Source organism: Malaclemys terrapin, chromosome 1 (genome assembly GCF_027887155.1).
Source record: "Malaclemys terrapin pileata isolate rMalTer1 chromosome 1, rMalTer1.hap1, whole genome shotgun sequence".
NCBI lineage: Eukaryota > Metazoa > Chordata > Testudines > Emydidae > Malaclemys > Malaclemys terrapin.
The window spans coordinates 93,365,182-93,379,742 of NC_071505.1; the positions used below are offsets into that span (position 1 = coordinate 93,365,182).

At 49.8% G+C, this 14,561-nt stretch overlaps 3 protein-coding genes across 3 annotated transcripts in view; 1 reads left to right on the forward strand and 2 right to left on the reverse strand.

The window, feature by feature from the left end:
• Positions 1 to 234: 234 nt before the first annotated feature.
• On the reverse strand, positions 235 to 4,246 carry TOMM22 (translocase of outer mitochondrial membrane 22). Its single transcript, XM_054031499.1, has 4 exons — positions 4,094 to 4,246; positions 3,831 to 3,949; positions 3,243 to 3,360; positions 235 to 956 (listed from the first exon to the last, which is right to left on the reverse strand). The coding sequence occupies exons 1-4, from the start codon at positions 4,193 to 4,195 to the stop codon at positions 882 to 884; spliced, it is 414 nt and encodes a 137-aa protein (XP_053887474.1). The 5' UTR covers positions 4,196 to 4,246; the 3' UTR covers positions 235 to 881.
• Positions 4,247 to 4,324: 78 nt separating this feature from the next.
• CBY1 (chibby family member 1, beta catenin antagonist) lies at positions 4,325 to 11,338 on the reverse strand. The gene is made up of 5 exons (XM_054031486.1): positions 11,227 to 11,338; positions 8,798 to 8,916; positions 8,069 to 8,174; positions 7,870 to 7,985; positions 4,325 to 6,055 (listed from the first exon to the last, which is right to left on the reverse strand). The coding sequence occupies exons 1-5, from the start codon at positions 11,324 to 11,326 to the stop codon at positions 5,975 to 5,977; spliced, it is 522 nt and encodes a 173-aa protein (XP_053887461.1). The 5' UTR covers positions 11,327 to 11,338; the 3' UTR covers positions 4,325 to 5,974.
• Positions 11,339 to 11,416: 78 nt separating this feature from the next.
• Positions 11,417 to 14,561, forward strand: part of FAM227A (family with sequence similarity 227 member A) — a 47,305-nt gene continuing 44,160 nt past the window's right edge. The window contains exons 1-2 of the mRNA XM_054031512.1: positions 11,417 to 11,611; positions 13,728 to 13,882. Of these exons, the coding sequence (XP_053887487.1) occupies positions 13,756 to 13,882 (127 nt within the window). The 5' untranslated portion in view covers positions 11,417 to 11,611; positions 13,728 to 13,755. The remainder of the gene's footprint in view (positions 11,612 to 13,727; positions 13,883 to 14,561) is intronic.

The following is a 14,561-nucleotide window of genomic DNA, read 5'->3' on the forward strand; positions in this document are numbered from 1 at the left end:
TCTAGTTGACTATAGGTAACCCTAGGATACCACTCCTGAGACATGGCTAAGTTATCCAAAATTTCTTACCTATCTAAGCTGTCTTAAGGTGGAACCATCTCATCTCCCACCCCATCACAGCTAACACTGTGTACATAAAACTAGAGGCTAACCACCCATCTGGGTGCAAAGCTGCAACATCTATTCTAATTTTCCATTAGTATCTGGGGGGACAAGGGATGTCTACTAAACACACCATGTTTGGGTTGAATTTATTTAATACTTAATACAAAAAAGTATGCAGCTGATTTCCAAAATGTAGTTGTTTTATGATGCAAACAGAATCAGCACTGTCTTTAACCAAATGTTACTCCCCTTTCCTCCGCCAACAAAAGAAATTGCAAGGAAAATATTTGAAAACAAGTTTTCCCCACAGGGCTCAGATGAAACTTACTACCCTTTGTGATCCACTCTGCCTCTTGGTAAATACACGCCTTCCTTTCTATCGGTGGCCTCTTCTGCCCTTGATTTAGCCAGGAGAAATACAGGATTTTCTTTTGATTGCAGAATTTACTGAACAAACTGGCCAGAACCTAACTTGTGGCCTAAGGTAGGGAGTCCACAGCAGGAGCTTTTCATTTTAAAGTCTCTAACTGCTTGCTGCATGGACTAATTGGATAAAAGGAAAAACTTGTGACCTCTGGAGGGGAAGCTACAGGGAGAAGCCCATCAAAAAAAAAAACGGTCCAGGAGAGGGGATTTTGCCCCATTATGGATAGGTCAGTGTCCTAAAGTTTAAAAAAAAAGAGGGGGGGGAATGCCCACCCTGACAAACCAACAGTTCAAATGAATCAATGTTGAGGTCTCTCCATGTGATATGGATCTGAAGCAGCTTTTGGAAGTTAGATCTTTCCAGAAAGTGGAGGCAGGGCCCCTGGCATACTTCCAGACAGCCCTGTAGTGGGTCCTAAGAGAATCTGCAAGAGATGATACTGAGTTTAAAAAAAACTATTCAAATTAACTATAAAGATTGAAAACAGCATAGCACCCCTCCCTCCCTGCCCCCAGAGTTCCAGTAAGGAGAAGGTTTAGCACCTCCAATAATAAGGGCTCCACATTTGTGACTGGGCAACAAAATGGTAGATGAAATTCAGTGTTGATAAATGCAAAGTAATGCATATTGGAAAACAATCTCAACTATACATACAACATGATGGGGACTAAATTAGCTGTTACCATTCAAGAAAGATCTTGGAGTCATGGATAGTTCTCTGAAAACATGCATTCAATGGGTGCAGCAGCAGACAAAAAAAGCTAACAATGTTATGTGGAGAGATTAAAAAGATTGGGACTGTTCAGCTCAGAAAAGAGACAATAGAGGTCTATAAAATCATGAACGGTGAGGAGAAAATGAATAAGGAAGTGTTATTTACCACTTTGCATAACCCCAAAATCAGCGGTCACCCAATGCAATTAATAGGCAGCAGGTTTAAAACAAAAGGAAGTACTTCACACAACACACAGTCAGTCTATGGAAATTGTTGCCAGGGGATGTTGTGAAGGGCAAAAGTATAATTGGGACAACGGGGAATGGATCACTCAATTGCCTTGTTCTGTTTATTCCCTCCAAAGCATTTGGCATTGGCCACTGTCGGAAGACAGGATACTGGGCTAGATGGACCATTGGTCTGGCCCAGTATGGCCGTTCTTATGTTTTTAACTCACTCTGCAGGGCTGAGAGTGCAATACTCCTGTCACTTTGCAATACCATTCCCCCTCTGCTATGACAGCTAACTTAACTGCTGTAGACTTATTCAGATAGCAAAGAGAAAAGAAGACATCTCACCCTAGTACTCTTAGTCAAGGGTATCAAACATGTGGCCCATGAGCTGTATCAGGAGCTATGATGTATTTGATGGCTGCATGATATACTCAGGTTGTGCAGAATCTAAACCAGTGGTGGGCAACCTACGGGCCGCACGCAGCCCATCAGGGTAATCCGCTGGCGGACCACGAGACAGTGTTTACATTGACCGTCCACAGACACAGCTGTTCACAGTTCCCGGCCAATGGGAGCTGTGGGAAGTGGCGGCCAGTACATCCCTGTGGCCCCACGCCGCTTCCCGTAGCGCCCATTGTCTGGGAATGGCAAACTGCAGCCACTGGGAGCTGCGAGTTGCTGGGCCTGTGGACGGTCAATGTAAACAGTCTCGTGGCCCGCCAGTGGATTGCCCTGAAGGGCCAAAGTTTGCCCACCACTGATTTAAGAGCTCTTCCCCAACACTCCAGCCTAAGTTCCCTCTAAGCTGTGCGGCTATGCAGCAGGCTATCAAGGTCTATGCAGGCATGCAGCGGGGAAAGGCTCTCTTGCCCAGCCCCAGGCTGCTGTGGCATCCTCTCTCCCCACCACAGCCCCAAGGCAGCCTGTACCCCAAACCCCTGATCCCTGGCTCCACTCCAGAGCCCACATCTCCAGCCAGAGCCCTTTGCCCCTCCACCCCCACTCCTAAGCCTCCTCCCACACTCCGAACTCCTCGGACCCACCCCCGCCATACATCTCTATATTGGTGCACATAACAAAATTCATTCCACACACAGATGTAAAAAATGAGAGGGAACATTGCCCCCAGCCCAAATCAGCTTTTAGCCCTCACTGCTGCAAAGAGCACCTTCCACATAATAACTAAATATGTCAGCTGCCTGAATCTGCAGAGAGCTTGGAACAATGAGTCAGAGTGATGAATTCCCCTTCCCCCTTTTAATCTGATTGAAGTAGCCACTGTAAAAATCCAGTGATGACATGCCAACGTCAGCATTAACTGATAACTCTAGCAGATGGAATGGGGTGCAAGTGCAGCCTTGAGGGGAGAGAGTTGCTAGGAATAAAAAAAATGAATAAAAACTTTAGTTACTACATAAAAGCTGTATTGCCCCTTTGATCTCTATGTGAACCTCCCACTGACATCAGTGGGATTTGTGCTGTGGATTGAGGATAATATGCCATCCTGAATTTATGCCCTGGCCCATGGACCATAATTGAACATGAAATCAAGCCCTCTCCTCTCTGCTAAATGAGTTTGAAACTGCTGGTATTAGAAAAAGAAGGGGGGGGGGGAATCCTGGTGACTCAAGCAAGACAAGGTTTATGAAGCCCCCCAAACCCCATCATCATCTGCTAATCTCTATGTTGCAAGGCAACCAAAGAGTATTAGCCTGTGTTCATGGACTGCAATGGAGAAAGGGTCTTGAGGTTTCAGGCTCACCTGTCGCTGCTGCAGCTGCTGCTGTTGCTCCATCTGCAGTTTCTCAGTTTCAAATACAACAGGAAGAACGAGGATCATGAAGGAGGTACTCCCAATCCACAGAGCTGCCCTGGAGAATCTAGAGAGAAAAAATAATCATGACAGAAAAATCTTGTTTTCCCTTTTCCTTTTATATGGGACAGCCCCCTGTTCCCCTTCTGCCTCTACAAAGGGAGGACCAAGAGAAACTCCCATACAGCTCTGCCTGGGTACCTCAATCCTGATTTGGACTAATTTTTGATATTCCAGTGTTGCACACTCCACGTAGCTCTGCCAAAGTACCTGAACCTAATCTGTAGTCGCCTTTGCTATGCCAGTCCCGGCTCCCATACTCTGCTGTATGCTTTAGCAGGATGTGTAGCGTTACTACACACACCTTCAGCATAATCTGCGCTGCACACAAACCCAACAACCGGTGGCAGGGGCGGAGAACGCAGCACCGGCAGCGCGGTATCTGATTGGTGACCTGAACAAAGCCACGCGGCCCCGACAACCCGCCCCCGCCCGGGACAGCCAGACCCAGCCACGCCCCCGGCGCCGCCTTCTCACCGGTACATTCTCTGGGCCACAGAGAGGGACAGAGCGAAGGTAGCTCCCGCCGCGGTCCGGACGCTCTCCGGGAACATCTCGGTCAGGCCCCAGAGCCGCTCGCTCAGGGTCTCGTCCAGCTGGGGGAGGAGAGGCTCGGAGTCAGACCCGTGAGATGCCGCTGGGAGCGGCCCCTGCCCTGCGCCCCCACGCCCGGGGTCACCCCAGCCTCGCACATGGAGCCCGCGGACGGCTCCGCCCCCCCTGCTCCGCCCCCCCGGTACCTCGTCGTCGTCCTCCAGCTCGTCCTCCAGCTCCTCCGCCTGGCCCGGGCCGCTCTTGGGCAGCAGCAGCTCCTCGGGGGACAGGGGCGACGCGGCGGCCATGGCTGCAACCAGGACAGAGCGGGAGACACCGGAACCGGAAGAGAGCCGACGAGATGGAGGCCCGGGCAGCGGACAGAGAGACACCGAAAGGGAGGCGAGCGACAGTCACGCGGGAGGGGCTGAGAGCGGCCTCTAGTGGTCAACCTCCCCCCCAGCGGCCTCTGCTGCCCAGTTCTGCAACTCCATCAGGGCAAGGGGCCCTCGCCTGCGCCCCAGCCTAGCTGCTCTCTCCCATGCTCCATCGCTGCTGCCCCACACCCGCTGCACAGCCCCTAGCCTTGCCTTTCCTCTCCACCTCTTCCATCTATCAGTAACTCCTAGGTAGGGTGACCAGACAGCAAGTGTGAAAAATCGGGACGGGGTGGGGGGTAATAGCCTAGGAGCCTATATAAGAAAAAGATCCAAAAATCGGGACTGTCCTTATAAAATCAGGACATCTGGTCACCCTACTCCTAGGTGGCCTCCTCCATTGCCCACTGCTTCCTGGCCCCTCTGCTTCTAAAGGCTTATGTCCCTAATTTAACCCTGCAGGTAACAGGCTCTTGCCCTGACACCTTGCGAAGTGGGTATGCAGAGGGAAAATTAGACCCCGGCCCTCCCCCACTTGCTCATCTCCTCTGCTGCAGAAGGAAATGACCGGTAGTTGTGCCATGGCCCGTGGAGGAAGGGCAGAATACATCTCTGTGAGATGGAGGCAATGTTGAGTTAGTGTATAGGGCACTGACGTAGGACTCAAGAGACTGGCTTTCTATTCCCAGATCTGCCCCTGACCTGCTGTGTGACCTTGAATGAATCACTCCACCTGTTTCCCCTCTTACCCTTTGTCTATCCTGTGTAATCAGACTGTAAGCTCTTCAGGGCAAGGACTGTTTCTCACTACATGTCTGTGCAGCGTCTAGCCCTCTGGGGCCTGCTTTCAGTTAGGGCTTATAGGTGCTACTGTTTTTATATATGTGCGTGTGTATATACACATGTGCCTGTAATCTGATCCCGACCTTCGCAAGAATGTAACTGATTCACAAATGTGATTTGTTTTAATTTTATACAATTTTTTTAATTTGTTTTCGTTTTATACAAACGTAAGAAACACTCAGGAGAACAAACAATTCCAGAAACCCACCTGCCAACAGCAGGAAGCAGAGTTAATGGTTTGTACAAAAATAATAATAATAAATATCTGAAAATGGAAAGACTATTTTCGTTTAGGATGTTATTTGATTTTTAGAACAGGAGTCAGGGGAAGGACCAATCTGAAGCTTGTGAGATATTCACAAGGAGACCCATTCAGAATCTGCAAACCAGAGACACTAAGACCATGCACATATACAAAGACATCTTCCCTACCATCCACTCATAAATATTCCTCTGCTCACAGTATAGAAAGGACTCTTGCCCAGCACTCCTTGAGAAAACAGATTATCAACATATGCTTCCATCAACGGCTCTGTGCCTTGAGTGGCAGGTCTATAGAGGAAAAGAAGTGAGGAGTGGTCTGGGAGAAACAGATGTTCATCACTACAGAACATGTCCTACAGTGACTTATCAAGAGCATTGCAGCAGCTCTGTGGAGTAGTATAGTAGATCCTTCTGACTGGAGGCCCCATTAACATTTCAAGCCTGGGAACTTGGCTACCTGTCCAGCAGACTGTAATATCACCAAGTGCTACCAAGACAATGAAGCTGCCTCAGCCAGGCTTTAGGAGCCCTGCTTGCATGGGTGATGGAGAATTCAAACCAAATTCCCTTGCTTGCCCGTCCCCTAACCCCGTTTCTTGCTGTTCACTTCCTCCTCCGGCTGTGACTCTTCAGGTCCTCCAGCTCCTTCTCCATCAGATGGGACTCAGCTGTGGTCTCAGAGAGCTGCAACCAAAAGCAGGCAAGAATAAGAGTAAGAATAATCCCTCACATTCCCATGGAGTGTTGTTTTTACAAGACATACACCAGAACAAGGAAAGTACTATCTAACTTATATCTCTGAAGTCCCTTCAACCCAGCAGGATCCCTAAGCACTTTACAGACATACACTACAGATACACAGGCACCTTTGGGGTGGAACTCAGCAGGTTCTGAGTCTGTAACACACTATACAACTGCTTTAGGAAGAAGTGAGAAAGAGTTTCCCCAATTAATACTTTGGATTTCACAGCATACTGTGTCCAAAGACCTTGCGTGAGGGTAGAGAAATATCACTCTCATTTTACAGAGAGGGAAACCGAGGTACAAAGGTTCACTGAGTTGCCCAAGGCCACCCAGAAACTCTATGGAGAGCACAGATCTCCTGACTGTGCTTTAACCACAAAAACATCTTTCCAACTGAAACTGCAGAAGGAATTTAGGGAAGGAGAATGTAATTACCCAAATTGCTATTTCGTCAGATGACATAGCGCAGGGGTGGCCAAATCGCAGCTCTTTTAGAGTTAAAGTGCAGCTCACAGAGCCCCCCACAACACCTCCATTCTCCACCTACCAGATGGGGGGTGGAGCGGTGCAGCTTGGGGCTTCTGCTATAGACAATTGGTGCTTGAGAGCAGGAGCGGTCACAATTTAAAGGTTCACCCCCCTCCCAATAGCTTGAGTCACGCCCTCCCAGGCACGCCTCCCTCTTAACCTTAGGGGTTCTCCCTGAAACTCCCAGCTGTATGTCACTGCCTCTTCCCCATGGCTGCAGCTCCCAGCTTGCCAGCTCCAGCAGCTGCTGTGCAGGGAGAGGGGCCCAAAGGCACCATGTGACCGAGCGGGATCAGCAAATCCTAGCAAAGATCTGGGGGGGGGGGCATGTGACCCCACGTACCCCCCTCCTGCGCATTGCCTCTGGCTTCTGTCCAGCAGGAAGGGGGAGTCTCAGGGCTTCAACCCCATGGGGTGCACCTGCCAGGGCTTGGGGCTTCAGCAGGACCGGGCTGAAATCCTGAGACCCTGCTGCAGTGCAGAAGCCCCTATCCCCAGCAGGCGCACCTCAGCTCTTGAACTTCTGAAGATTGACGTACGTGACTCGGAAGCTCAGTAAATTTGGCCGCCCCTGACATAGCGGTTAACATTCTTACTTTGTTAAATAGTTACCATGTTTCACTCCAGGAGTGGCTGCATTTTTTTCATGGAAGCGGTGATCCCTGTGTATGGCTGTATTTCAGTTTATAATAGTCTTTGGGGTAAAAGACTATATGGAGATGAACGATCTTTTTCATTACTCTTGCAAAAAGGGAGGCCTTATGGAACCTAAGATCTCAAGTGACCATGAATGGTCAAGGTCTTAATTTCACTGACTGTGCGGAAGCCCAACAGTGACAAGCAGATGCTAGAAGGGAGATGAGAAGAAGATACTAATGTACCAATAGAAAATGGAAAACACTCAAGTATGGGGGAAGTATTCCCATATCATCCAGATGTTCAGGCCCCTCCTTTCAAATATGGTACTCACTGTAATCCAGCTCTTCTGCTGAAGGGACCTTGACCACCTCCTCCTCTTGGGGAGGAAGTGGATGAAGTCAGTTTTCACTCTTGCACAATCACTACCGTTGTTAAGTGTGCCTAACAGCGAGGTAGGGCTCAGTGTGAATGGGAGCAGGGACACAGGTTGGCATTAGGATCTGTGTTTTTGGGATGACCCAGAGCTCTTCACTCTGTCTCGGGGGCATTTCTGGTCACTTCAGAGAAGTGAATCTTCCCATCCTCACCATGTCCAGCAGGATATCCACTTTCAGACGCAGGAGATTGTTTTCTTCCTCCAACTGCTGGTTCCGCTTGCGCAGGCGCTGTGTCTCCCTGCGATCCCCACTGCTGCTCCCTGACTCTAAAGGAGAGACAGTCCAAAGTTATAATCATCAGGTAACTCCACAATCCTCCCAGACCAAAGCAACAGGAGCAGCTCCTCACCTGCTATCCATTGGCCATTCTCAAACTTCAGACTCTGTCCAGTGAGGTTCATGTTGGGAGTGCCATAGTCCAGGCCCAGCTCAATTTCACGAGTCGATCTGTCCAGCTGCAGAAAGAATTCAATGTTTTCTAGAATTTTCATTTTTTCTCTCCATACTTTCCCTCACACCTTCACTTTTCCTAAAGTGACTGGCATTCTTGTGAAAGGTGCTGTACCAGTGGCCATAGAATCTGATGTCCTATTATTAACATTGCACATGCTTCTGCAGTACAAGCTTCTGTCTCACACACACCTATACAGAGTCTCCTTCCAACATACGTCACCCCTGAACTAAAAGAGCTATCTTTAGGGATATGAGGGGAGTTCATTCTCCGGGGCCTACTTTATCTTTGGTGACAACTGTAAGGAAAGTCCCTGCCCCACTGGGGTCAGTATTAAAAGCACACAGAAGTTTCAGGTGCAGTGAATCCGGCTTCTGAATGAAGATGGAGTGAAGTATGCCACTAACTAAACATTCCACTCCTGCTCTCATTATCCAGCCATCAGTAAGCAGTCATGATTCTGGACAAGAAGAGGAAGGAGAAACAGATGGGAATATAAGAGAGGAGAGGTGGGGGGAAGTGTCTAATATTGTGACAACTCTCATGACAAAGTAACATTTCTAAGGTAGACCACCTGCCCCTTGTTATTAAAGGGTTGATAGAAGATCCTTAGAACCCAGTACTTACCGGGTGCAGGTTGGAGAGAGAGGCTGATTTCCTAGGGGGAGTTTTCTTTGGACTGAAGGTGTTCCCAAAGAGAGGCATGGCTTTCCAAATCCAAGCCTGCTCACCTCTGCTGCCCTGCCCTGTTTTCCAGATACAAGGACAAAACATAGAAAAAAAACCCCTCAGACGTTTCTTATCTATCCAACCTCACACCGCAGGATGATTCCCTATGGAATACTTAGGATTTCCAGTTTGTTGGTTCCAATTTTCAGCATTTATGCTTAGACAAATTATGGCCTTTAAAAAAGTAAAATGATAGGATATATTTAAAATCACTGTTTAACTCTTCTTAAGACCTAGGGATGAGCCCTCAGTGAGCGAGAATCTTTTAAGCTCTCTCTAGAAAGTGTCTTCTTGAGTGTACATATTGTAATTTTAGAGTATTTTCAGTTACTATTTTATAGAAACCTACTGGTTTCCTCAAATATTTGATCAGCTGGGGATTTTATCGATTTTAATCAGTTGTACTCTAAAACCAGAAGCCCCAAGTACATTTTCAGAGCTTTGTTCAGTCCCACTTTAAAAAGAACAAAGCTTCTATATGAAGCATTCACCCCAGAATAGTCTCATCTGCCTGTAGTAAGTAGTCCCTTTAAAGGGATGTCGTCACTGCATGGTTAACCCAGCCTCTTACCTGGGTTTTAGTTCTAAACCCCATGCTGTCACCACAATAAAACCTTTGACCTGCTTTTGGAGTGGCTTTGAATCCAGATTTGCTTGCCTGACTGGGGGTTAAAGCTTGGGTTCTGCTTTAACTCAGGCTGTGACACACCCACTCTGCAGTGTGAATGCAAACTGTAACCCAGGTTACATAATTTAGGTACTACTAATCCTTCAGTGCCTTCCTGTAATTCCCCAGGATTGGATTTTCTTTACCTTCTATGCAGGGGCAGAGATTGGGGAGAGCAGGGGAGCATTGCCCCCCCCAAACCAGAGGTGACATGGAGTCACGTCACATCTCTCCTCTCCCCGCACCCCACCCAGATTTCTGTCTCCCATTTAGCATAAAGGTTTTCAAACCATGTGACACATCCCCCTGCCCCACAGTTTGAAAACTATCACCTCCTGCCAGGAGCTGGCAGATCGGAAGCTGGAGGGAGCATCTCGTGGCAGCCGGGCTCCGCTGGCAGGGACCAGTTCCTGGGGGTGTTGTTGGTCAGTGCCAGGCTCCTTCAGGGCAGAGGCAAGAGTGCGTCAAAGCGCAGCCTGGAGTTGTGCCACCCACCCTGCCTGGGCAGCGCCTGGCCGTGCAGAGGCAGTTCAGCTTGGGGAGCAGGGCAGGGAGGGCTGCTGGGCTTCCAGCCAGTATCCTGGCTCCCTCAGTGTGGAGAGCCAGGGCCCCAAGCAGTTCCCTCCAGCTTCCGATCCTCTGGCTCCTGGCAGGAGGCAATAGTTTTCAAACTGTGGGGCACTTCCTCCTAGGGGGATACGCCACAGTTTGAAAACCTCTGTACTAAATGGAAGGCTAAAATTGGGGGTGGGAGGGGCACATGACCCTGCATGCTCCCCACACGCCACTTCTGCTTCCCTGGGGCCTGGGACCCTGCGTGTCCATCCCCCCCAAGCCCCCACAGGGGGGGCATGTGACCCTGTCCCCCCCCCACACCTCCAAATATAGAAGTCAAACTACATCTATTCTTCTGTGTAGTCTCTTCTCCTGCACCAGAATTCCCCTACCAGTTTCTGTACACTGGTTCAGTGTTTATATCCTACGTTCCATGGGGCCTGCAGAGTCCCAAGCTGGAAGTGCTTTAGTTTACTGGCTTGGCAGGCTTGAGAACACTTCCCCCGGGGGCCCAGGAAGGACAGACGGGCTCTTCCACAACATGCTACAAAAAAATTCCTTGAATAGCTCCGTTTAGTGCAATGCTAAAACCCCTGGGATACGCCCCCCGAAATCCTCGCACCTAACCCAGGCTACTGCAGTGCCAGTGTGGATGTGGCTATAGGGGTGACAGCTGAGTAGGGCTCAGCAGGGTGGACGGTCACATATGGGCGTGGCTAGCCCAGGTTCCCAGATCCGGGCTAACTCAGCAGTGAAGACGCAGCCCTGACTCACTCCTCCCTCTGAAACCCTGCGGCCGGGCAGCAACTCCCCCGGGAGGCCTCAATGTGCCCCTGTGTCTCCGCAGAGGTCACCCAGGAGCCGTGCAGCGCGCTCCCCGCGGCTCCTCCCTTGGGATCTGGTCACCCCCGTGCCTGGCTGGGGCTGCTACAGGGAGCCCGTCACCGCAGCGACACGCGCGCGTGTGTCTGGGGGCGGGGGCTATTGGGGTGTCAGTGGAGATTGTGGACATTGTCTCTTTAAATCAAAAACGAGGCTGAAACATCCGGGTCCCCCTACCCTTCTAGTTCCCGCGCGGCGGGAAAGCTCATAGTCCTCACCTCACCTGCACCACTCTGGCCTTGTAGCCCACCGCCGGCTGTCTTGCGCATGCGTATCTGACACCTTCGAGGTCCGTAGCTGTTTGCGGAGGCGGAACGGGCCATACCACCTCGATGGAAGAGGGTTAGGACTCTACCACTGGGGAGAGGGGAAGGCCGGGAACCGGTAGAACGTTATTCTGTATAAGGGCATACGTTAAAGTACATCATCTCCCCAGGGATCTGCTCATGAATGGAACGATCCGTATTCAGCGCCCCTGAGAGTTCAGAGATATGAACCGGTATCAGATGTCAACCCCCCCCCTCCCCAGCCCGGAATGGTAGTGTCGGACTCGCGAATGGTCACGCGTGGGGAGACTCTGAAGCTAGACAGTACCATGGAAGAGGGAGGTGAGTGCGACCCAACGGTATTCTCTCTCTACCTCACCTCGAGTTCCTTGTCTCCCTCCTCCCACACCCAATGGGAGCGGTCCCTCCCTTCGGAGTGCGGAGGAGAATGGTTTACCCCGCAGGGTTGCCATGGTGATAGAGGGACGCCTAGCGAGGCCAGATATAATGATCCCGCGCTGGAGACTTCTCCCGCCTAGCGCCTCCTGGGGGCTCCCGCAAGCGCTGCGGTGAGCCGTGCGCGGGCAGCACCCCCCCCACCGGCAGGCTCCTGGGCGGGCGGCAGCGGCTGGGGGGCGGGGCTCTTTCCCTCCTGGGCTGTGTCCGCGCCCGGCGCCCCCCAGCGGGGTTCAGCCGCTCTCGGCGCTGTGAGCCCCGCCCGTGCTAAGCAGGTGGTGACGCTGCGCCCTCGAGCGGCGTCAGGAGGCGCTGGGAGCCCGGGCGGGGCTGGCGGCGGGGTTACAAATCCCTCCTGCGCTGAGGCTCTGCAGCCGCTGGCAGCCCGGGGCGGGGGGGGGCTTTAGGGGCCTTTGTAGCCTCCCAGCTCCGAGCTGCTCCAGGGGCTGAACTGGCAACGTGGGCAGCCCGAGGGCTCCGTTCAGTTCCGGCAGCCTGTCCGGGGCTGCCGATGGGCAGGGGAGGAGGCGCTACCCCAGTGCCCCCTGCCCCGTGGGGCCTGCGTGTACCAGCTCCAGTCTGGCAAACAGGGGCGGGGGTGACACTTGAGACACAACAACCAACCCTGCCGTGTCCTAGTCCAGGGGTCGGCAACCTTTCAGAAGTGCTGTGTCAAATCTTCATGTATTCACTCTGATTTAAGGTTTCGCGTGCCACTAATACATTTTAATGTTTTTAGAAGGTCTCTTTCTATAAGGCTATAATATATAACTAACCTATTGTTGTATGTAAAGTAAATACGGTTTTTAAAATGTTTAAGAAACTTCATTTAAAATGAAATTAAAATGCAGAGTCCCCGGACCGGTGGCCAGAGCCCGGGCAGTGTGAGTGCCACTGAAAATCAGCTCGCTTGCCGCCTTTGGCACGCGTGCCATAGGTTGCCTACCCCTGTCCTAGTCACTTCCCAAAAAGATGTGCTTTTGAGGAGCTGTGGTGGTGGTGTATCCCTGTTGGTCCCAGGGTGTGTGAGACACAACGTGGGTGAGGTAATAGCTTGTATTGGATCAACTTCTGAGGGTGAAAGAGGAGACAAGCTTTCCAGGTCGCTCCTCTTGAGACCTTCAGCTCTGGTGTTGATCAAAAGCTCTTTTCTTTCATCAGTAGAAGTTGGTCCAGTAAAAGATATTCTCTCACTCACCGTGTCCCTCTTAAGGAAACTCATTTCATCAGGACAGAGGGCCACTTCTCCACTCTTTCCTCCTAACCAGCTGCTTTCCCAGATTCTCAAATGGGAATTATCTTGGTTAATATTTTCATACAGGAACTCTTGACAGGTCTGCTTGCTGCTCATTCGCTGGAGGAATGCCCAGACATCTCACATCATACCCTAAAAATGCTACCAAACCCTGATAGTTTAATATCGCCCTCCTTCACTCCAAAGTTTCTCTGACCTTCCACACATTTCCCATTTATTATTATTTATTATAGTGTTATAGGTGTGTAAGGCACTGTACAAGTAAAGTATATAACAAGGTGCCTGCCCCAAGGAAATTACAGTTAAAATTATAAAATTAAAATATACAATAAAATTGTATTATTATAATACAAATAAATACAGCGTATATATCAGGGAGAAAACAAGAGGTCACAAAACAAGTGTTATCTGGAAACATCTGAGCTTGCTGAATCCTTACTTATGCTTTAAAACATAGCCTGGCTGTTTGTTTCCATTGTTATGGGGAGAATCGTCCTCCAACGATCTTCTCCCACTCATCTGAGCCCCACAAATCTCCTGACCTTTCCACGTGAGGTGCAGTGTCCTTACTGCCTGTGGCAATGAAGAATTATCAAGAGGGATCTCAGTACGAACCCACTCAAAGCAAAATCCAGCAATGTTTGTCAAAGGGCATTTGGTTTTGAAGGCAGTGAAGTGGGAGAGAGAAGAAAAGAGGTTCTATACAAATATTTTTGTAATGGAAATGTTTTGTCCCCACTTTGCTAGGAATTAGTTTATATTTTGCACTGGAAACATGGCAGCCTTAAATAATACTTCACCGATGAACCCATTCCAAGAATTTATGGGGGTATTGCCCCTGCAACAAGCAAAGGAGACTGAGAAGTTGGAGATGCAGCAGAGCCTAAATGAGAAACCTTCATGTATCTTCTGCCAGTGAACAATCAATGCTAGAAAGTAACATACTGTGTTGCTTATGTAGGCCAAGCTGTATGCCCAGATGGGCACTTTGTGCTTCCACTCCAGCCAAGCCCCTTGCCCCCATCCCCCACGATGGGCAGAACTCTGATTTTGATAAACAGTGGAAATCAAGCTTTTGGGGTTTCTAAAATCAGTTTTGGTTTTTTTTGGTTTCTGATTTTTATCAACATCAATAGGGTTCTGTTCAGTGTGTGGGTGTGGCAGCTAAGGGCTCCACTAACCCTAACTGAACTCTAATGATGAGGTCACCATCTCACCCTATATCCTCAGTGACTAAATAGGGATTTTAATGGAAATCAGGGTTTTCTAAGTTTCTGACTTTCACCAAAATCAATAGGGTTCTGCCCATTGATACCTAGAGGATTTCCTGAGATTCTGGAATTGATCAGATGTGATTTTCAACAATGGTCATGTTACAGTGCTGGGAGAACCACCACTCCTGGCCAGTTCACATACAGCATCTAGCATGCAAAATCACTCCCAGCTGAATTACCAGCCACTCATGAATTCCATACAGGGCGATACCAGCAAACTCCCAGTCCCAGACTTTCCCCCAGAAATGTGGCTTATATTGCCCAGCTCTCTACTGGATGATGCAACCTCATATAAAGTCTGTCAATT

Bases quoted from the DNA above. Each gene is read 5' to 3' on its own strand.
- CBY1 (XM_054031486.1), bottom strand. From the start codon at position 11,326: ATGGCCCGTTCCGCCTCCGCAAACAGCTACGGACCTCGAAGGTGTCAG. The intron at 8,917-11,226 runs GTGAGGTGAGGA...TCTGGAAAACAG, and splicing joins ACAAGGCCAGAGTGGTGCAG to GGCAGGGCAGCAGAGGTGAG. The intron at 7,986-8,068 runs GTGAGGAGCTGC...TCTCTCCTTTAG, and splicing joins GAATGGCCAATGGATAGCAG to AGTCAGGGAGCAGCAGTGGG.
- TOMM22 (XM_054031499.1), bottom strand. From the start codon at position 4,195: ATGGCCGCCGCGTCGCCCCTGTCCCCCGAGGAGCTGCTGCTGCCCAAG. The intron at 3,950-4,093 runs GTACCGGGGGGG...CTCCTCCCCCAG, and splicing joins AGCTGGAGGACGACGACGAG to CTGGACGAGACCCTGAGCGA. The intron at 3,361-3,830 runs GTGAGAAGGCGG...TTTTCTCTCTAG, and splicing joins GTGGCCCAGAGAATGTACCG to ATTCTCCAGGGCAGCTCTGT.